This window comes from Salarias fasciatus, chromosome 8, assembly GCF_902148845.1.
Source record: "Salarias fasciatus chromosome 8, fSalaFa1.1, whole genome shotgun sequence".
NCBI classification, from domain to species: Eukaryota; Metazoa; Chordata; class Actinopteri; order Blenniiformes; family Blenniidae; genus Salarias; species Salarias fasciatus.
The window spans coordinates 49,653-71,659 of record NC_043752.1 but is presented as its reverse complement, the minus strand read 5'-3'; the positions used below and the strand labels follow the sequence as shown (position 1 = coordinate 71,659).

The window sequence follows — 22,007 nt, the reverse complement described above, 5'->3', positions numbered from 1 at the left end:
GCCGGGCACCCTGCCGTCGGCTGCTACCCAGTCCACACTGCACCCGGCCCCTACGGGTCCCTCGGCGGGTGGTGAGCCCACCGGAGGTCAGGCCCACGTCGTCCCTTCGGGCTGAGCCCGGCCGGGCCCCGTGGGCAAAGACCCGGCCACCAGGCGCTCGCTTACGAGCCCCAGCCCCAGGCCTGGCTCCAGGGTGGGGTCCCGGCTGCGCCTTACCGGGCCACGTCACGACCTTTGTTCGTTTTCTCTGCATAGGGGCTGCACCTGATTCCAGGTGATCATGATCCACCTGATCATGAATGAGCATGGCCTGCCCTAAATTATATCATAAATATTTATCATATCCTGAATATTCCTAATATTCTTCATGCGAGGCTCCATGTTCAAACCCTGACACTGAGATATATTTAGGCAACTGAGTGAATCTCTTGATCAATCAGTTGTTCTAGAACTCAGAGTCACAGCAGCTGCTGCCTTTTAGTGCTTCAAGATGTTCCACTGAAACATTTCAGTGGAATCAGAGTAGAAACGCTGCGCAGATCTCCAGCCTCACCTTCATCCACAGAAACTCTCAGCTTTCCCGTACCAAGATGGCCGCCCTCTGCGGACGGCGTGGAGGCTGCCGGGAGGCTCCTGGTGTTCTGTAAGATATCTATCATAGAAGCAGGAAGTAGGAAACTCAAAAACCAGCAGAAGCCTATGCTTCTGCTGGTTTTTGAGTTTCCTACTTCCTGCTTCCTGTTTCCTACTTCCTGTTTCCTGTCACTACGTAGGAGGGAAGGCGTGCACAGAGCAAGTAATCCCCGTTTACTCCGCTCCGCTGTCAGACACTGTTATAGAGACACGGAGCGGATCACTGATCGCTAGATCCAACAGTCCGGTCCAGTGAAGCGGATCCACTCCGGGTTTATATCAACCTTTAAAATCCGCTTCACCTCCAGTCCGTCAGAACCTCCAGTCCCATCAGAACCTCCAGTCCGTCAGAACCTCCAGTCCATCAGAACCTCCAGTCCGTCAGAACCTCCAGTCCGTCAGAACCTCCAGTCCATCAGAACCTCCAGTCCCATCAGAACCTCCAGTCCATCAGAACCTCCAGTCCGTCAGAACCTCCAGTCCATCAGAACCTCCAGTCCGTCAGAACCTCCAGTCCCATCAGAACCTCCAGTCCGTCAGAACCTCCAGTCCGTCAGAACCTCCAGTCCCATCAGAACCTCCAGTCCATCAGAACCTCCAGTCCCATCAGAACCTCCAGTCCATCAGAACCTCCAGTCCGTCAGAACCTCCAGTCCCATCAGAACCTCCAGTCCGTCAGAACCTCCAGTCCGTCAGAACCTCCAGTCCCATCAGAACCTCCAGTCCATCAGAACCTCCAGTCCCATCAGAACCTCCAGTCCATCAGAACCTCCAGTCCGTCAGAACCTCCAGTCCATCAGAACCTCCAGTCCGTCAGAACCTCCAGTCCCATCAGAACCTCCAGTCCGTCAGAACCTCCAGTCCGTCAGAACCTCCAGTCCCATCAGAACCTCCAGTCCATCAGAACCTCCAGTCCCATCAGAACCTCCAGTCCATCAGAACCTCCAGTCCGTCAGAACCTCCAGTCCGTCAGAACCTCCAGTCCTGTCAGAACCTCCTACAGAACATCTCAGGTAAACTTTGACACTGGATGAAGAACCGACGTGCGGAACCGCCTCAGCTGGGAGACGCTCTCCTCTTTCTGCAGCAGAACCAAAAACAGGCAACGTGTTTCATCAGAACGTTGAGGTTTTATTAGAAAACAGAGGAAACAGGAGAACAGAGGAACCCAGTCCGACAGGAAGAGAACCCGACAGGAAGAGAACCCAGTCCGACAGGAAGAGAACCCGACAGGAAGAGAACCCAGTCCGACAGGAAGAGAACCCGACAGGAAGAGAACCCAGTCCGACAGGAAGAGAAAAAAAAAAGATATTCAGGGAAAAGGAACCGACGGGCGGAATGTCCGGTCTGATCAGGAACCATCAGGTCCGGTTCTGATGCAACACTGGAACCCAAACAGTCCGGCCAGGGAGGGACCGGTCCCGGATCCGCCCGGATCCGCCCGGAACCGTCCTCGGTGTTCTGACCAGACGGAACCACGAGGGAGAGTCTGGCCCCAGCGGAGATCGGGTACGTCCGGGAGAACAGAGCCGGGGCCTTGGCCGGTTCTCCCTGAAGAGTCTGTGGACCGCGTCCAGCGGAGCCCGGACCGGCCGGATCGGTTCCCTGGACCCGGGATCCTTGGACCCGGGGGTCCTGGACCCGGGGGTTGGAGCGGCGATCACTCGGAGCTGGGCGAGGCGGCGGAGTCCAGGTCCTCGTGGTCCGGGTCGGTGGACTGTCCCCCCTTCACCCGCTTCCACTTCATCCTCCGGTTCTGGAACCAGACCTTGACCTGCGGCGAGGAGACGGAACACGTGAGAACCGGAACACAGGAACACACCACTCTGCTGGTCCGGGGTCAGGAGGGACTCCGGGACCAGAGGACAACGTCTTCCTGCTGCCAGTCACTCAGTGTCCAATAGGAACGCTTGTTTTAAACCCCGCCCCCACGGCTGAAACATCAATAACATCCAGACTCCGCCCATTTATGGACCAGAAACAGGAACGTAGAACCTCAGACACTCCCCCATGGAACGGAGACGTTCGGCTAACGTTCAGCTAACGTTCTGCTAACGGTCTGCTAACGGTTTGCTAACGTTCTGCTAACGGTCTGCTAATGGTCTGCTAACGGTTTGCTAACGTTCTGCTAACGGTCTGCTAACGGTCTGCTAACGGTCTGCTAACGGTCTGCTAACACTCTGCTAACGTTCTGCTAACGTTCCGCTCCGATGCTCCGGTTCAGCGGTGGACCAGGTGGAGGTTCTGTGTTCTGATTCTGATTTATTTTCTTCCATTTTCAGTTTCTTTGACAACATTTTTGTGTCGTGAGGAAAATAGAAAAAGCCTCTGACTGAAGAAACAGACGCAGAACCGGATCAGAAGATTCTGAGGGTTTCACCAAACTACAGCGCAGAAACTCCACCCGCTGCTGAAGGTGGAGAACCTGAATGTCTGTTAGAGGTGGAGAACCTGTCTCTCTCTTTGCCATCGGCCAAAAAACCGGTTTAAACCCGCTCAGACCAGCTCCTCATGGCGGTGTGGGAGGGTTTAAGACTCGCCTTAGCGCGGCTCCGTTAGCGCGGCTCCGTTAGCGCAGCTCCGTTAGCGCAGCTATGTTAGAGCAGCCACGTTAGCGCAGCTACGTTAGCGCGGCTCCGTTAGCGCGGCTATGTTAGAGCAGCCACGTTAGCGCAGCTACGTTAGCGCGGCTCCGTTAGCGCGGCTATGTTAGAGCAGCCACGTTAGCGCGGCTACGTTAGCGCAACTACGCTAGCGTGGCTCCGTTAGCGCGGCTCCGTTAGCGCGGCTTCATTAGCGCAGCTATGTTAGAGCAGCCACGTTAGCGCGGCTACGTTAGCGCAGCTACGCTAGCGCACTACTTGTTGTTTCTGGACACAGCGTGGGATTTCCTTCTAGACGACCAGCACTGGCGAGACGGCGAGACCAGAGAGCTTCTCCTGATCCGTAAGAGGACATCCGTCCACAGGTAACGGGACCGAGCTCTACTGCATTGATTACTTTCGCTTTGCTCCGTTGCGCTGATGATGTCATCAACGTGGGACACCATCAGCGCAGGAAAACTCAGCCATGCAGCTCACCTGCAGGCGGTCAGACCCGGGTCTGGGGTGGAGGGGGAGGAGTCAAAAGCCGATGGTTAGCGGGTCAAAAACACGGTTCAACCTGTTAGCTGCAGCGGAGAAGAGGTGATACACCTGTAAAGGTGGAGCACCTGTCTCTAAAGGGTGGAGTACCTGTCTCTCTGTTAGACCGGTAACGGGTGGAGTACCTGTCTCTCGGTCAGGTCCAGGTTGACGGCGATCTCGTAGCGCCGCAGCCGGGTCAGGTAGTTGTGGTGGCTGAACTCCGCTTCCAGCTCCCTCAGCTGCTCCTTGGTGAACGCCGTGCGCTCCTTCCGGGCCTTGCAGCTGGACTCCGGGACGTCTGCGGACACAGAGACCGTCCCGTTAGAACCGGACTCAGAGACCGTCCCGTTAGAACCGGACTCAGAGACCGTCCCGTTAGAACCGGACTCAGAGACCGTCCCGTTAGAACCGGACTCAGAGACCGTCCCGTTAGAACCGGAGAACCAGAACGCCGTGTCTCTTTGTTGTTCTTCTCTGGACGGACAGTTCAGCGTCTCCAACACTTCCTGTCCTCAGTCTGTCCTCAGCAGCTGCTCTCAGACCACCTTGACAGGAACCCTCAGTTCAGAGGACCCCCATAGCAGAACCTTCACCAGGAGACCACCTGGTCCCTGATCCCGATCCCTGATCCCTGGTCCCACACTCTGGATCCTGCTCACCTGCAGCCTGTGTGTGTGTGCGTGTGTGTGTGTGTGTGTGTGTGTGTGTGTGTGTGAGCGTGTGCGTGTGTGTGTATGTGTGTGTGTGTGTGTGTGTGTATGTGTGTGTGTGTGTGTGTGTGTGTGTGTCTGTGTGCGAGTGTGTGTATGTGTGTGTGCGTGTGTGTGTGTGTGCGTGTGTGTCTGTGTGCGTGAGCGTTCTCGTATTTCTATCCTTGTTGGGGCCAAATGTCCCCACAAGGATAGCAAAACGTGGAACGACGTGCCTTGTGGGGACCTTTTTCCGGTCCTAAGTAGGAGAAACAGTGTTTTCTTGACCATGTTGTTGTTACTGAAAAAAGTAAAAGTGCAAAAACATTTCTTTAGGGTTAGGCTTTGTTGTGGTGTGGGTTAGGGTTAGGGTAAGGGTCAGGGTTAGGGGCTAGACATGAATGGGAGTCAATGGACGGTCCCCACAAGGATAGAAATACAAGACTGCGCGTGCGTGTGCGTGTGTGTGTGTGTGTGCGTGTGTGTGTGTGGATTTATGGCCGCGGCCCAGAGGGACCGGGTTAGACCGGAATGCAGCGGAACGTCGTTAAAGAATCCAAGTAAAGAACAAAGGAGCCGAGGTCCAGGTCCCAGCCATGTGGGCCGGGGGGTGTGTGTGTGTGTGTGTGTGTGTGCGATATCTCAGTAGCCAGGTTTCCATGGGTCTACACTGATCCAGAATCCGCTCCGTGTCTCGGATAAACGGACAGCCGAGCGGGACGACAAGAACCAGCAGAACACAACAGCTGAAAAAACCCCGAGAACCAACCCTGGAGGAGAGACGGAGCCAGCTGTTGAAAGAGCTCCGGAGCAGACGGGAGCATCTCCCGGCCGGTGTTATGGATTAACTGGTTCCCGTGTTAATGAGAGGCGGAGGTCTGTGGAAAGGCCTGCTGATAGCAGCAGATGTTCAAGTCAGACTCACTACAGACTCGAAACTGATTCCTTCACTGGAAAGCCGCGCTCACACTCAGCGCCATTTTGCGTCAAAAATCGTGACAACGCGAGAAGTTGAATGTGCGTCAATTTTGAGATCCGACGCTGAACACCGCGGCTCGTTTTGACGCATCTGTGGTGGGAAGGCGGGGCTTCCGGCCTTTTACTGTGCTAGCTTAGCATCATGGCTAACCCTGTTGAGCGAGTGGCATATGCTAATGAAGCCGGACAGCGGCGCCGTCGGCGGACAGGGCGCCGTGCCTGGAGCACCATGTGATGCGAGAACTCTGACTCCAGCCGGGTGGACAGAGCTCGTCAGCCTCGGTAAGCAGTCCGTCTCGGAGAAGGACGACTCCGACTACAAACCCCGGCGTGCCGGGACGCTGTGAGGCGGCAGCCCCACCAACTGGCTCCTGCGGGGGCCAACAACCCACCCAGGAGAAGCTCATCTGTCACGAAACCGACCAGAGAAAGAAGCCGGACTGACCCACACGGTAACGGACCCCAGCCCGCCCCCGACCAACACGTACGGATCGACCTTCGTCGTAGGACCCGTGTCGCCACATGGACTGTCCAGACCCTCCTCCGCCCCGGAGCTGCCCCCCTGCTGTCCCCAGAGCTCTGCCGCTACAACACCTCCCTGCAGGGCTCTGTGAGGTCCGATGGCGAGGTAACGGCGAAACAACAGCAGACGACCATCGTTCCATCTGGAGTGGCCCCGAGAGCCGGACCGGCCTTTATGGCGTGGCTCTTGCCGTTCCAAAAGCCCTCCGGAGGTCCCTCATCAGCTGGACTGTCTGCTGGCCTCCTCCACCACCACGGCGAGATGGCAGCGGTTGTCGCCTACGCCCCACGGACGTCGCTGATGAGAATGTGAAGGACACGTTCTTCCAACTCCACCAGGCGGTCAGCCGAGCTCCACCCCACGCCACCATCATTCTCACTGACGCCAACGCCACTCTGTCCAGCAGCGACCGGTCCCCCGGCTCGCCTGTCAGCACCACCTTCATCCACAGGAAAACAAATGACAATGGCTCCGCCTCCTCCTGCTCCGCCACCATAACAGCCTCTGTGTTGCCGACACCTGGTTTCCTCAGAAACAAATCCATCTCTGGACGTGGTACGGCCCAGATGGCAGAACCAGGAAGGCGCTGGACCACATCCTCATTTCTCAATGCTGGAAGTCGTTTGTCACCAGCTGCCGGGTGTCCCCCTAGAACTGCCACCTTAACGTGGTGGGGGAGTTTGAGAGCCCGCATGATCCCAGGAGCTATGTTGCCGGGGGGCTTTATGCCCCCTAGTAGGGTCTCCCATGGCAAACAGGTCCTGGGTGACGGGCCAGACTGAGAGCAGTTCAAAACCCCCTATGAGAAGAAAAAGAACAAAGGTCGTTACGTCGCCCGGTATGGCGCAGCCGGGGCCCCACCCTGGAGCCAGGCCTGGGGTTGGGGCTCGTAAGCGAGCGCCTGGTGGCCGGGTCTTTGCCCACGGGGCCCGGCCGGGCTCAGCCCGAAGGGACGACGTGGGCCTGACCTCCGGTGGGCTCACCACCCACCGAGGGAACCGTAGGGGCCGGGTGCAGTGTGGATTGGGTGGCAGCCGACGGCAGGGTGCCCGGCGACCCGATCCCCGGACACAGAGACTGGCTCTAGGGACATGGAATGTCACCTCGTTGGCGGGGAAGGAGCCCGAGCTTGTGAGGGAGGTTGAGAGGTACCGGCTAGATATAGTCGGGCTCACCTCCACACATAGCCTGGGCTCTGGAACCCAACCCCTCGAGAAGGGCTGGACTCTCCACTTCTCTGGCGTTGCCCGCAGTGAGAGGCGGCGGGCTGGTGTGGGTTTGCTTGTAGCCCCACAGCTCAGCCGCCATGTGTTGGAGTTCACCCCAGTGAACGAGAGGGTTGCATCCCTGCGCCTTCAGGTCGGGGATAGGTGCCTCACTGTTGTCTCGGCTTACGGGCCGAACAGCAGTGCAGAGTACCCGGCCTTCTTGGAGTCCCTGGGAGGGGTGCTGGACAGTGCTCCGACTGGGGACTCCATTGTTCTACTGGGGGACTTCAACGCCCACGTGGGCAGCGACAGTGAGACCTGGAAGGGGGTGATTGGATCGCACGGCCTCCCCGATCTGAACCCGAGTGGTGTTCTGTTATTGGACTTCTGTGCTAGTCACAGTTTGTCCATAACGAACACCATGTTCGAGCACAGGGGTGTCCATAAGTGCACTTGGCACCAGGACACCCTAGGTCGGAGGTCGATGATCGACTTTGTTGTCGTGTCATCTGACCTCCGGCCGCGTGTTTTGGACACTCGGGTGAAGAGAGGGGCAGAGCTGTCGACCGATCACCACCTGGTGGTGAGTTGGATTCGCTGGCGGAGGAGGAAACCGGACAGACTTGGCAGACCCAAACGTGTTGTGAGGGTCTGCTGGGAACGTCTGGCGGAACCCTCTGTCAGCATGGCTTTCAACTCCCACCTCCGGGAGAGCTTCTCTCATGTCCCGAGGGAGGCTGGGGACATTGAGTCCGAGTGGACCATGTTCTCCACCTCCATCGTCGAAGCAGCTGCTCGGAGCTGTGGTCGTAAGGTCTCCGGTGCCTGTCGTGGCGGCAACCCCCGAACCCGGTGGTGGACACCGGAAGTAAGGGCTGCCGTCAAGCTGAAGAAGGAGTCCTATCGAGCCTTGCTGGCTCATGGGACTCCCGAAGCAGCTGACGGGTACCGGCAGGCCAAGCGAACTGCAGCCCGAGCAGTTGTGGAGGCAAAAACTCGGGTCTGGGAGGAGTTCGGGGAGGCCATGGAGGAGGACTATCGGTCGGCCTCGAAGAAATTCTGGCAAACCGTCCGGCGCCTCAGGAGGGGAAAGCAGGTCTCCGCCAACACTGTTTACAGTGGAGGAGGAGCTGCTGTCCTCAACTGGGGATATTGTTGGACGGTGGAAGGAATACTTCGAGGACCTCCTCAATCCCGTCGCCACGTCTTCCGTGGAGGAAGCAGAGGCTGAGGTCTCAGAGGTGGACTCGTCCATCACCCAAGCTGAAGTCACTGAGGTGGTTGGCAAGCTCCTCGGTGGCAAGGCACCGGGGGTGGACGAGATTCGGCCTGAGTACCTTAAGTCTCTGGATGTGCAGGGACTGTCTTGGTTGACACGTCTCTGCAACATCGCGTGGCTGTCGGGGACGGTGCCTCTGGATTGGCAGACCGGGGTGGTGGTCCCCCTGTTTAAAAAGGGGGACCGGAGGGTGTGCTCCAACTATAGGGGGATTACACTCCTCAGCCTCCCCGGGAAAGTCTATTCCAGGGTACTGGAGAGGAGGATCCGACCGATAGTCGAACCTCGGATCCAGGAGGAACAATGCGGTTTTCGTCCTGGCCGTGGAACAGTGGACCAGCTCTATACCCTCCATAGGGTGCTCGAGGGTTCGTGGGAGTTTGCCCAACCAGTCCACATGTGTTTTGTGGATTTGGAGAAGGCATTCGACCGTGTCCCTCGTGGTGTCTTGTGGGGGGTGCTCCGGGAATACGGAGTCCGGGGCCCCTTGTTAAGGGCCGTCCGGTCTTTGTATGACCGGAGTAGGAGTCTGGCCCGCATTGCCGGCAGTAAGTCGGACCTGTTCCCGGTGCATGTTGGACTCCGGCAGGGCTGCCCTTTGTCACCGGTTCTGTTCATAATCTTCATGGACAGAATTTCTAGGTGCAGCCAGGGGCCGGAGGGGTTCCGGTTCGGGAACCACAGGATTTCATCTCTGCTTTTTGCAGATGATGTTGTCCTGTTGGCTTCATCGAACCCGGACCTACAGCATGCACTGGGGCGGTTCGCAGCCGAGTGTGAAGCGGCAGGGATGAGGATTAGCACCTCCAAATCCGAGGCCATGGTCCTCGACCGGAGGAAGGTGGCTTGCCCCCTCCAGGTTGGTGGAGAGACCTTAGCCCAAGTGGAGGAGTTCAAGTATCTTGGGGTCTTGTTCACGAGTGGGGGACGGATGGAGCGTGAGATTGACAGGCGGATCGGTGCAGCGGCTGCAGTGATGCGGTCGTTGTATCGGTCCGTCGTGGTGAAGAAGGAGCTGAGCCGAAAGGCGAAGCTCTCGATTTACCGGTCAATCTACGTTCCCACCCTCACCTATGGTCATGAGCTTTGGGTCATGACCGAAAGGACAAGATCCCGGATACAAGCGGCCGAAATGAGCTTCCTCCGTAGGGTGGCTGGGCGCTCCCTTAGAGATAGGGTGAGGAGCTCAGTCACCAGGGAGGAGCTCGGAGTAGAGCCGCTACTCCTCCACATCGAGAGGAACCAGCTGAGGTGGCTCGGACATCTGTTTAGGATGCCTCCTGGACGCCTCCCTAGGGAGGTGTTCCGGGCATGTCCCACTGGGAGGAGACCCCGGGGAAGACCCAGGACACGCTGGAGAGACTATGTCTCTCGGCTGGCCTGGGAACGCCTCGGGATCCTCCCAGAGGAGCTGGAGGAAGTGTCTGGGGACAGGGAAGTCTGGGCATCCCTGCTGAGACTGCTGCCCCCGCGACCCGGCCCCGGATAAGCGGTAGAAAATGGATGGATGGATGGATGGATGCCGGGTGTACAGAGGAGACCGCCGTCTGCTGGTGGCCCGGCTGAAGCTAAAGCTCCAAGCCAACCAGCACCAGACCCTGCCTCGCCCCGACTCCTCCCGACTCAACGACCCCGACACCGCCACAGATTTCAGTCGCTCCACCCGCCGCACTCTTGATGCCCTGGCTTCCGACAAAGTGACGGACTGGGCGACCTTCAAGGAAAGTGTCCTCCAGTCTGCTCACAATGTCCTCGGACGCTACGACCGTCCCCAAGAAAGCCCTGGACATCAGAGAGGACTCTAAACATCATGGACCAGCGGCGTGAGGCCCGGCTCCGAGGCCACCTCACGGAGTATCGGCGACTGAACCGCCGGCGCAGTGCGGCCATCGCTGAGGACAGGGAGAGGTTCTGAAGCAGAAGCCCGACAGCTTGAGTCCGCCGCCAACAACAATAACCTGAGACGTGTTTTCAGTCTACTGCGCCAAGCCCGTAGCGGTCCACACATAAAGACAGCCTGGGTAAAAGATTCTGACGGTAATCTCGTTACAACTGAAGCCACCTGCCTGGAGCGCTGGAAGGAACACTTCAGCCTCCTCCTGCAGCACAGCACCATCCCGGCTGATCCCGCCCTCCTAGAGGCTGCCAACGCTGCCCCCCCCAGCGCCCCCTGCTGCACAGACCCTGTAACACCCAGGGAAGTGAGAGCTGAACATCAGGGAAGCCCCGGCGTCTGTGCCATCACCAGTGAGATGCTCACAGCCGGCGGCGATGCCACGGTGGAGCGGCTAACCGATTCAATCAGGTGTGGGAAACAGAGCAGCTGCCACCGCCTGGACCAGAGGGTCATCCTGCCCTTCTGGAGACGAACCACCGCCTGGACCAGAGGGTCATCCTGCCCTTCTGGAGACGAACCACCGCCTGGACCAGAGGGTCATCCTGCCCTTCTGGAGACGAACCACCGCCTGGACCAGAGGGTCATCCTGCCCTTCTGGAGACGAACCACCGCCTGGACAAGAGGGTCATCCTGCCCTTCTGGAGACGAAGGGTGATCGGCATCACCCTGCTCTCCATCCCTGGCCAGGTCTTCACCAGGATCTGGCTTCACCGTCTCCCTCCAGCGACCAGAAGCCGGCGCCGTCCCCGTTGTTTTCAGTTACATTTTGACGCCAAAACGCAGAAATGATTTGGCGGAGTGACGCAGCTGCAGACGTTCACTGGAACCGCTACAGGTTTCTGTTGGTCACTAGCTAACACGGACACCAGTTAATTCGAAACATCGGCATGAGGAGCAGAGCCCCGAGACACCGAGACATTGAGACACCGAGACACAGAGACATCGGGACACAGAGACATTGAGACATCGAGACACTGAGACATCGAGACACCGAGACACAGAGACATCGGGACACCGAGACATCGAGACATCGAGACACTGAGACATCGAGACACAGAGACACCGGGACACAGAGACATTGAGACATCGAGACACTGAGACACCGGGACACAGAGACATTGAGACATCGAGACACTGAGACATCGAGACACCGAGACACAGAGACATCGGGACACCGAGACATCGAGACATCGAGACACAGAGACACCGGGACACAGAGACACCGAGACACAGAGACATCGAGACATTGAGACACCAAGATATCGAGACACAGAGACACCGAGACATCGAGACATTGAGACATCGAGACACCGAGACACCAAGATATCAAGACATCGAGACACCGAGACACTGAGACACTGAGACACAGAGACATCGAGACACCGAGACACAGAGACATCGGGACACCGAGACATCGAGACATCGAGACACTGAGACATCGAGACACAGAGACACCGGGACATCGAGACATTGAGACACCGAGACACAGAGACACCGGGACATCGAGACATTGAGACACCGAGACACAGAGACACCGAGACACAGAGACATCGAGACATCGAGACATCGAGACATTGAGACACCAAGATATCGAGACACAGAGACACCGAGACATCGAGACATTGAGACATCGAGACATCGAGACACCGAGACACCAAGATATCGAGACATCGAGACACCGAGACACTGAGACACCGAGACACAGAGACATCGAGACATCGAGACACCGAGACACAGAGACATCGGGACACCGAGACATCGAGACATCGAGACACTGAGACATTGAGACACAGAGACACCGGGACATCGAGACATTGAGACACCGAGACACAGAGACATCGGGCCACAGAGACATCGAGATACCGGGACACCGAGACATCAGGGCGTCCCACTGGGCGGGACGGGGCTCCGGCCGGGGGGGGGGGGGGCTCTCTGAGCAGTGTCTCCTGGAGACGTTGGACATTATTGATCAGAGACCAGCAGACAGAAACTCTGAGGACGGCTGCTGCAGAGAGGAAGACCTGGAAGACCCTGATAGACCCTGTCCTCATGTCACAGCAGCTTCAGGCGGAGCTCAGCTGGATGGACCTCATTCCAGAGTACCGAGTCCTGACCCCCCCAGAGCAAGAGGACCAACGGAGCCAGGTTCTGGTCCACAGGTCAGGGTCCTGGTCCAGGTGTGACTGGACAGACCAGGACAGGTTTGGGTGTAACTACAACCGTTCCCGGGACGAAATCCTGAAGACGAACTGAACTCGGAGACAAATGGAGCCGGACCTGAAACAGCTTCAGGGAATATTTCAGGGTCAAAGGTCACAGAGGAGCCTGGAGTCCTGGAAATGAAACGTCCCCAAAACACGCTTCAGATAAAAATACGTCAGAGAAACACGCTTCAGACAAACACGCTTCAGAGAAACACGCTTCAGACAAACACACTTCAGACAAACACGCTTCAGAGAAACACGCTTCAGGGAAACACACTTCAGAGAAACACGCTTCAGACAAACACGCTTCAGACAAACACGCTTCAGAGAAACACGCTTCAGGGAAACACGCTTCAGACAAACACGCTTCAGGGAAACACGCTTCAGACAAACACGCTTCAGAGAAACACGCTTCAGACAAACGCTTCAGGGAAACACGCTTCAGAGAAACACGCTTCAGAGAAACACGCTTCAGGGAAACATGCTTCAGAGAAACACGCTTCAGAGAAACACACTTCAGAGAAACACGCTTCAGAGAAACACGCTTCAGAGAAACACGCTTCAGACAAACACGCTTCAGAGAAACACGCTTCAGAGAAACACGCTTCAGACAAACGCTTCAGAGAAACACGCTTCAGGGAAACACGCTTCAGAGAAACACGCTTCAGAGAAACACGCTTCAGAGAAACACGCTTCAGGGAAACACGCTTCAGAGAAACACGCTTCAGAGAAACACGCTTCAGGGAAACACGCTTCAGAGAAACACGCTTCAGAGAAACACGCTTCAGACAAACGCTTCAGGGAAACACGCTTCAGAGAAACACGCTTCAGACAAACACGCTTCAGAGAAACACGCTTCAGAGAAACACGCTTCAGACAAACGCTTCAGAGAAACACGCTTCAGGGAAACACGCTTCAGGGAAACACGCTTCAGGGAAACACGCTTCAGAGAAACACGCTTCAGGGAAACACGCTTCAGAGTAACCCGCTTCAAGGAAACACGCTTCAGGGAAACACGCTTCAAGGAAACACGCTTCAGGGAAACACGCTTCAAGGAAACACGCTTCAGAGAAACACGCTTCAGGGAAACACGCTTCAGACAAACACGCTTCAGGGAAACACGCTTCAGAGAAACACGCTTCAGACAAACACGCTTCAGAGAAACACGCTTCAGGGAAACACGCTTCAGACAAACACGCTTCAGGGAAACACGCTTCAGACAAACACGCTTCAGAGAAACACGCTTCAGACAAACGCTTCAGGGAAACACACTTCAGAGAAACACGCTTCAGACAAACACGCTTCAGACAAACACGCTTCAGAGAAACACGCTTCAGGGAAACACGCTTCAGACAAACACGCTTCAGGGAAACACGCTTCAGACAAACACGCTTCAGAGAAACACGCTTCAGACAAACGCTTCAGGGAAACACGCTTCAGAGAAACACGCTTCAGAGAAACACGCTTCAGGGAAACATGCTTCAGAGAAACACGCTTCAGAGAAACACACTTCAGAGAAACACGCTTCAGAGAAACACGCTTCAGAGAAACACGCTTCAGACAAACACGCTTCAGAGAAACACGCTTCAGAGAAACACGCTTCAGACAAACGCTTCAGAGAAACACGCTTCAGGGAAACACGCTTCAGGGAAACACGCTTCAGGGAAACACGCTTCAGAGAAACACGCTTCAGGGAAACACGCTTCAGAGAAACACGCTTCAGAGAAACACGCTTCAGGGAAACACGCTTCAGAGAAACACGCTTCAGAGAAACACGCTTCAGACAAACGCTTCAGGGAAACACGCTTCAGAGAAACACGCTTCAGAGAAACACGCTTCAGAGAAACACGCTTCAGAGAAACACGCTTCAGACAAACGCTTCAGAGAAACACGCTTCAGGGAAACACGCTTCAGGGAAACACGCTTCAGGGAAACACGCTTCAGAGAAACACGCTTCAGGGAAACACGCTTCAGAGTAACCCGCTTCAAGGAAACACGCTTCAGGGAAACACGCTTCAAGGAAACACGCTTCAGGGAAACACGCTTCAAGGAAACACGCTTCAGAGAAACACGCTTCAGGGAAACACGCTTCAGACAAACACGCTTCAGGGAAACACGCTTCAGAGAAACACGCTTCAGACAAACACGCTTCAGAGAAACACGCTTCAGGGAAACACGCTTCAGACAAACACGCTTCAGGGAAACACGCTTCAGACAAACACGCTTCAGAGAAACACGCTTCAGACAAACGCTTCAGAGAAACACGCTTCAGACAAACACGCTTCAGAGAAACACGCTTCAGACAAACGCTTCAGAGAAACACGCTTCAGGGAAACACGCTTCAGATAAAAATACGTCAGAGAAACACGCTTCAGGGAAACACGCTTCAGACAAACACGCTTCAGAGAAACACGCTTCAGGGAAACACGCTTCAGACAAACACGCTTCAAGGAAACACGCTTCAGAGAAACACGCTTCAGGGAAACACGCTTCAGAGAAACACGCTTCAAGGAAACACGCTTCAGACAAACACGCTTCAGAGAAACACGCTTCAGGGAAACACGCTTCAGAGAAACCAGCTTCAGGGAAACACGCTTCAGACAAACACGCTTCAGAGTAACACGCTTCAAGGAAACACGCTTCAAGGAAACACGCTTCAGAGAAACACGCTTCAGGGAAACACGCTTCAGAGAAACACGCTTCAGGGAAACACGCTTCAGAGAAACGCGCTTCAAGGAAACACGCTTCAGAGAAACACGCTTCAGGGAAACACGCTTCAGAGAAACACGCTTCAGGGAAACACGCTTCAGAGAAACACGCTTCAAGGAAACACGCTTCAGGGAAACACGCTTCAGACGAACATGTTTCAGGTTCCTCTTTCAGGCTGAAGCTCTGCAGGTTTTCTCCGCTCCGACTCGGTTTATCACTGATCGACCAATCAGAGCAGGAGAAGCTCCGACCTGCTTCTGGTTCTGGATGTGAAGAAACGGACGTTCTGTGAAGGAGAACCTTCCAGCCTGGAGAGGTCAGCAGGAGGTCAGGGAGCGTCCTGACCTCTGACCTCCTGATTGGACGAATCCTAACTCCATCAGATAAACACTGATATACCAGCTCCAGTGTGTGTGTGTGTGTGTGTGTGTGTGTGTGTGTGTGTGTGTGTGTGTGTGTGTGTCCATCAGGTTCCAGTTACACCTGAACACCTGGCCTGACACACACACACACACACACACACACACACACACACACACACACACACACACACACACACACACACACAAACACACACACTAACAGACCCCCAATAAATATCCTGCACAGCCGGAGGCAGTAAAGGGGGGTGTTGGGGGGGTCGGGGTCCAGGCCCCCCAGCAGGGGGTCCAGCCTTTTGGTGCTTTCAGCTGAAAACAGCTGGTCTCAGGCTGGGTTCACGGGGGGGGGGGGGGTCAGACCACCGTGTTAAACATCCACCTTCAGTCCTGGCTCACTAGGGTGGGGGTCCGGTGGGGGTCTGGTGGGGGTCTGGTGGGGGTCTGGTGGGGGTCTGGTGGAGGTCTGGGTGCGGGTCTGGTGGGGGTCTGGTGGAGGTCTGGTGGGGGTCTGGTGGGGGTCTGGTGGAGGTCTGGTGGAGGTCTGGGTGGGGGTCTGGTGGGGATCTGGGTGGGGGTCTGGGTGGGGGTCTGGTGGGGGTCTGATGGAGGTCTGGTGGAGGTCTGGTGGGGGTCTGGGTGGGGGTCTGATGGAGGTCTGGTGGAGTTCGGGTGGGGGTCTGGTGGGATTCTGGGTGGGGGTCTGATGGAGGTCTGGTGGAGGTCTGGTGGGGGTCTGGGTGGGGGTCTGGCGGAGGTCTGGTGGGGGTCTGGTGGGGGTCTGGGTGGGGGTCTGGTGGGGGTCTGGTGGGGGTCTGGTGGAGGTCTGGGTGGGGGTCTGGCGGAGGTCTGGTGGGGGTCTGGTGGAGGTCTGGGTGGGGGTCTGGTGGGGGTCTGGTGGGGGTCTGGGTGGGGGTCTGGTGGGGTCTGGTGGGGGTCTGGGTGGGGGTCTGGTGGAGGTCTGATGGAGGTCTGGTGGAGGTCTGGTGGGGTCTGGGTGGGGGTCTGGTGGGGGTCTGATGGAGGTCTGGTGGGGGTCTGGTGGGGGTCTGGGTGGGGGTCTGGGTGGGGGTCTGGTGGGGGTCTGGTGGAGGTCTGGGTGGGGGTCTGGTGGGGGTCTGGATGGGGGTCTGGGTGGGGGTCTGGTGGGGGTCTGGTGGGGGTCTGGTGGGGGTCTGGTGGAGGTCTGGGTGGGGGTCTGGTGGAGGTCTGGTGGGGGTCTGGTGGGGGTCTGGATGGGGGTCTGGGTGGGGGTCTGGTGGGGGTCTGGTGGGGGTCTGGTGGAGGTCTGGGTGGGGGTCTGGTGGGGGTCTGGTGGAGTTCGGGTGGGGGTCTGGTGGAGGTCTGGGTGGGGGTCTGGTGGGGATCTGGTGGGGGTCTGGTGGGGGTCTGGTGGAGGTCTGGGTGGGGGTCTGGTGGGGGTCTGGTGGGGGTCTGGTGGAGGTCTGGGTGGGGGTCTGGTGGGGATCTGGTGGGGGTCTGGGTGGAGGTCTGGTGGGGGTCTGGTGGGGGTCTGGTGGGGGTCTGGTGGGGGTCTGGTGGGGGTCTGGGTGGGGGTCTGGGTGGGGGTCTGGTGGGGGTCTGGTGGGGGTCTGGTGGAGGTCTGGGTGGGGGTCTGGTGGGGGTCTGGTGGGGGTCTGGTGGAGGTCTGGGTGGGGGTCTGGTGGGGGTCTGGTGGGGGTCTGGATGGGGGTCTGGGTGGGGGTCTGGTGGGGGTCTGGTGGGGGTCTGGTGGGGGTCTGGTGGAGGTCTGGGTGGGGGTCTGGTGGAGGTCTGGTGGGGGTCTGGTGGGGGTCTGGATGGGGGTCTGGGTGGGGGTCTGGTGGGGGTCTGGTGGGGGTCTGGTGGAGGTCTGGGTGGGGGTCTGGTGGGGGTCTGGTGGAGTTCGGGTGGGGGTCTGGTGGAGGTCTGGGTGGGGGTCTGGTGGGGATCTGGTGGGGGTCTGGTGGGGGTCTGGTGGAGGTCTGGGTGGGGGTCTGGTGGGGGTCTGGTGGGGGTCTGGTGGAGGGCTGGGTGGGGGTCTGGTGGGGATCTGGTGGGGGTCTGGTTGGGGGTCTGGTGGGGGTCTGGTGGGGGTCTGGTGGGGGTCTGGTGGGGGTCTGGTGGGGGTCTGGGTGGGGGTCTGGGTGGGGGTCTGGTGGGGGTCTGGTGGGGGTCTGGTGGAGGTCTGGGTGGGGGTCTGGTGGGGGTCTGGTGGGGGTCTGGTGGAGGTCTGGGTGGGGGTCTGGTGGGGGTCTGGTGGGGGTCTGGTGGAGCGGATTGTCGCTAACCTGAACGACGCTCAGACCCCTCAGCAGAGCTCCGCCTCTTCCTGGAAACACTTCCTGCTTCCTGAAGGCCTGAGCAGAGGTCAGAGGTCAAGGACTTCAGATGAATTGCAGAGTGAGAGAACGTTCCTGGTGGAACACACTCACACACACACACACGCACACACACACACACACACACGCACACTCCCCCGGTGGAGCTCGGCGCCGCCGCGGTCAGACGTGCCGCCCGCGCTCGCCGGAGATCGGGTTACGGCTTAACGACGGGAAGAAGTCAGAGGAGAAGAATGTGGCCGAGGGCCGGGAGGCGGAGCCAGACCGGTCCGCCGGGTCCAGACCCGACTGGAGGGTGCTGTGAGGGAGGGGGGTCCGGGGGTTTGGGGGGTCCGGGGGGTCTGGGGGGTTCTGGGGAGTCTTGGAGGGTTTGGGGGGTCCGGGGGGTCTGGGGGGGTCTGGGGGGTTTGTGGGGGTCTGGGGGGTTCTGGGGAGTCTTGGAGGGTTTGGGGGGTCCGGGGGTTCTGGGTGGTCCAGATCCTGGTTTCACTCTTGAAGATCACAGAGTGATGAAGAGTCTCCTGCTGCTCAGGGAGAGACTGGAAGACAAGAGAGCAGAGGATGGAGGGATGGAGGGGTGGAGGGGTGGAGGGGTGGAGGATGGAGGGGTGGAGGGGTGGAGGGGTGGAGGGGTGGAGGATGGAGGGGTGGAGGGGTGGAGGGGTGGAGAGGTGGAGAGGTGGAGGGGTGGAGGGGTGGAGGGGTGGAGGGGTGGAGGATGGAGGGGTGGAGGGGTGGAGGATGGAGGGGTGGAGGGGTGGAGGGGTGGAGAGGTGGAGAGGTGGAGGGGTGGAGGATGGAGGGGTGGAGGGGTGGAGGGGTGGAGGGATGGAGGGGTGGAGGGGTGGAGGGGTGGAGGGGTGGAGGATGGAGGGGTGGAGGGGTGGAGGATGGAGGGGTGGAGGGGGTGGAGGGGTGGAGAGGTGGAGAGGTGGAGGGGTGGAGGGGTGGAGGATGGAGGGATGGAGGGGTGGAGGGGTGGAGGGATGGAGGGGTGGAGGGGTGGAGGGGTGGAGGATGGAGGGGTGGAGGGGTGGAGGGGTGGAGGATGGAGGGGTGGAGGGGTGGAGGGGTGGAGGATGGAGGGGTGGAGGGGTGGAGGGGTGGAGAGGTGGAGAGGTGGAGGGGTGGAGAGGTGGAGAGGTGGAGAGGTGGAGAGGTGGAGGGGTGGAGGATGGAGGGATGAGAGGTGGAGGGACAGTCTGTTCAGTGTAAGGCAGGAGGATGAGGAGGAGGATGAAGAGGAGGAAGAGGAGGATGAAGCTGCTGCTGGTTGTTTCTCTGTTCAGAATCAGGTGAATCAGAATCACTCAGGGCCGCTCAGCAGGACGTCAACACATCCCACCAGATCCCACCAGATCCCACCAGATCCCACCAGATCCCACCAGATCCCATCAGAACCTCCAGAGACCCCCAGAGACCTCCAGAGACCTCTAGAACCTCCAGGGACCTCCAGAGACCCCCAGAGACCTCCAGAGACCTCTAGAACCTCCAGGGACCTCCAGAGACCCCCAGAGACCTCCAGAGACCTCTAGAACCTCCAGGGACCTCCAGAGACCCCCAGAGACCCCAGAGACCTCTAGAACCTCCAGGGACCTCCAGAGACCCCCAGAGACCACCAGAGACCCCCAGAGACCTCTAGAACCTCCAGGGACCTCCAGAAGCTGGTCCACACTGAGGACACTTCCCCCCTCATCTTCATGGTTTCTGATGAATGAAGGAACCCTGCAGCTGTGCCAGATGTGTGGCAGTCTGGACCGTTCTGGACCGTTCTGGACCGTTCTGGACCGTTCTGGACTGTTCTGGACAGTTCTGGACCATTCTGGACTGTTCTGGACCGTTCTGGACCATTGTGGACCGTTGTGGACCCGTCCCCTGGACCGTCCCACTCACCTGTCCCGTCCCTCTTCCTCCCTGCAGGTCTTCCTGTCCGAGTCGCTCTGGGGGGACAACCGTCCGTCCCCCGCCGGGTCCAGCTCGGGTCCCCCGCTGCCGCCGGGGCCCGTCGGGGCCGCCGGGACCTCGGGGGCCTCGGGGGCCCTGGCCCGGGTCTCACAGGGCCCGAAGTGCCAGTCGGGCCTCTGGAAGGCCGGGCTCTCCGGGTACGGGGCCAGCGGAGCGCCGGGCGCCAGGCAGTCTCCGTAGGACAGGAAGTCGGGCTTCTGGAGGGAGAACGGGACCTGCTGGTACTGCAGGCCGGCCCCGGGGCCCCCGGAGTGGGGGCCCCTCACGCAGCCCCAGACGGGGCCGCCGGGGGGGGGGCCCCGCATGCAGCTGCTGGCCGGCTGCTCCATGGCGTCCGGTCCGGTCCTGGGGAGGCGAGGAGGGATTCGAACCGCAGACTCTTCCAGGGAGCTTCAGCTGGCGCTCATGGTGTCCACTGCACCGCCGGACGCAGAGAAGGAGAAGAAGAAGGAGAAGAAGAAGGAGAAGAAGAAAACGTCTTCCTGAGACGAAGGACTCCAGGGTCTGAGGGAGGGGGGCGTCCGGCCTGTCTGCTGCTGCCTCTCTCTACCGCCCTCTCTCTCTACTGATACCTCCCTCTGTCTACCGCTGCCTCTCTCCACCTCCCTCTCTCTCTCTCTACTGATACCTCCCTCTACCTCCCTCTCTCTGCCACTGCCTCGCTCTACCGCCTTCTCTCTCTACTGATACCTCCCTCTACTTTCCTCTCTCTCTCTCTCTCTCTCTCTCCCTCTCCCTCTCTCCCCCCTCTCTCTCTCTCTCTCCCTCTTTCCCCCCTCTCTCTCTTCCCCCCCCCCTCTCTCTCTTCTCTCCCTCTCTCTCCCTCTCTCTCTCTCTCTCGGGCAGACTGGTGGGTTTCTGGAGTGAAAGGCGATCCTGGAGGGGCGGGGCCTGCAGGCCACATGTTGGCGCTCTGACAGGCTCCGCCCCCTCACAGGCTCCGCCCCCTCAGCCATTAATCAGCCTATCTGGGCTCTGATGGGTTTTCCAGACGCGGCGGTTTAAAGAGACGCTGTCTGAACCGCCCAGATCCGGCCCCCTCCCCCGGACCCCGGTCCGAGCCCCCGTCCCCGTGGCTGTGTGTGTGTGTGTGTGTGTGTGTGTGTGTGTGTGTGTGTGTGTGTGATCCACCTGGCTGGTTCTAGCTGGAACCCCGTCCAGGTTTTCCTCACTTGAGCCAGTCTGGAGTTTCAGGATCAGATTGTTGGAGCTGCAGCAGAACCGGGTCGACGGCCGGTCCATCTGATCCCAGACCGTCACAGTTTGGCCAGTTTCACCAGCCGCTCCAGGAGCTCCAGGAGCCCCGCCCCCTGACCTGTCGCCATGGAGACGCTCTCCGATTGGTCTGCCGGAAAAACGTGCCGGAGCCGCTCTGGGTTCTGGTTCCCTGGTGGAGCCGCTCCGGGTTCTGGTTCCCTGGTGGAGCCGCTCCGGGTTCTGGTTCCCTGGTGGAGCCGCTCTGGGTTCTGGTCCCCCGGTGGACTGTCCAGCGTCCCGTGCAGAGGAACCGCAGGGGGTCCGGTCCGGAGGCGGTGGTTCCAGGTCCCTCTGGCCGGGTTCTGGTCCGCCGTGTCTCTGGTCCTGGAGAGCCTGGAGAGTCGCGGTGGAACCCAGAGTTCGGATCTGTTTCCCCACAAACCCACAGAACCACGCCGGTCTGAGAGCTGAGCGCTGCCTTGCTCATGTGCCCTCACACCTCAAGCGCCGGCCAACGGGGCCAACGGGGCCAACAGGGACAGCAGGGACCAGCAGGGACCGGCAGGGACCGGCAGGGACCGGCAGGGACCGGCAGGGACCGGCAGGGACAGGCAGGGACCGGCAGGGACCGGCAGGGACCGGCAGGGACCGGCAGGGACCGGCAGGGACTGGCAGGGCCCTGGTTTCCTGGTTTTGCTGGTTCCTGGGTTTCGTGGCAGCACTGCACCGCGGGGGTCAGGGGTCAGGGGTCACACAGCAGGGCGGCGGCTGCAGAGGCCATCTGTGGGGGGGGGGGGGGGGGGGGGGGTTACAGCCCGTCTGAGAAAACACACGTCCGGCAGGGCGAGCGTGAGCGTGCACGTGAGCGCTGGAGGAGAACAGAGGGTGTTTTGGCTCACCCC

At 59.0% G+C, this 22,007-nt stretch overlaps 1 protein-coding gene across 1 annotated transcript; it reads right to left on the bottom strand.

Moving 5' to 3' along the window:
* Positions 1–2,155: 2,155 nt before the first annotated feature.
* Positions 2,156–20,494, bottom strand: meox1 (mesenchyme homeobox 1). Its single transcript, XM_030098776.1, has 4 exons — positions 19,837–20,494; positions 18,144–18,241; positions 3,902–4,056; positions 2,156–2,407 (listed from the first exon to the last, which is right to left on the bottom strand). Exons 1-4 carry the CDS (start codon positions 20,235–20,237, stop codon positions 2,294–2,296), a joined length of 768 nt encoding a protein of 255 aa, XP_029954636.1. The 5' UTR covers positions 20,238–20,494; the 3' UTR covers positions 2,156–2,293.
* Between the last annotated feature and the right edge of the window lie 1,513 nt (positions 20,495–22,007).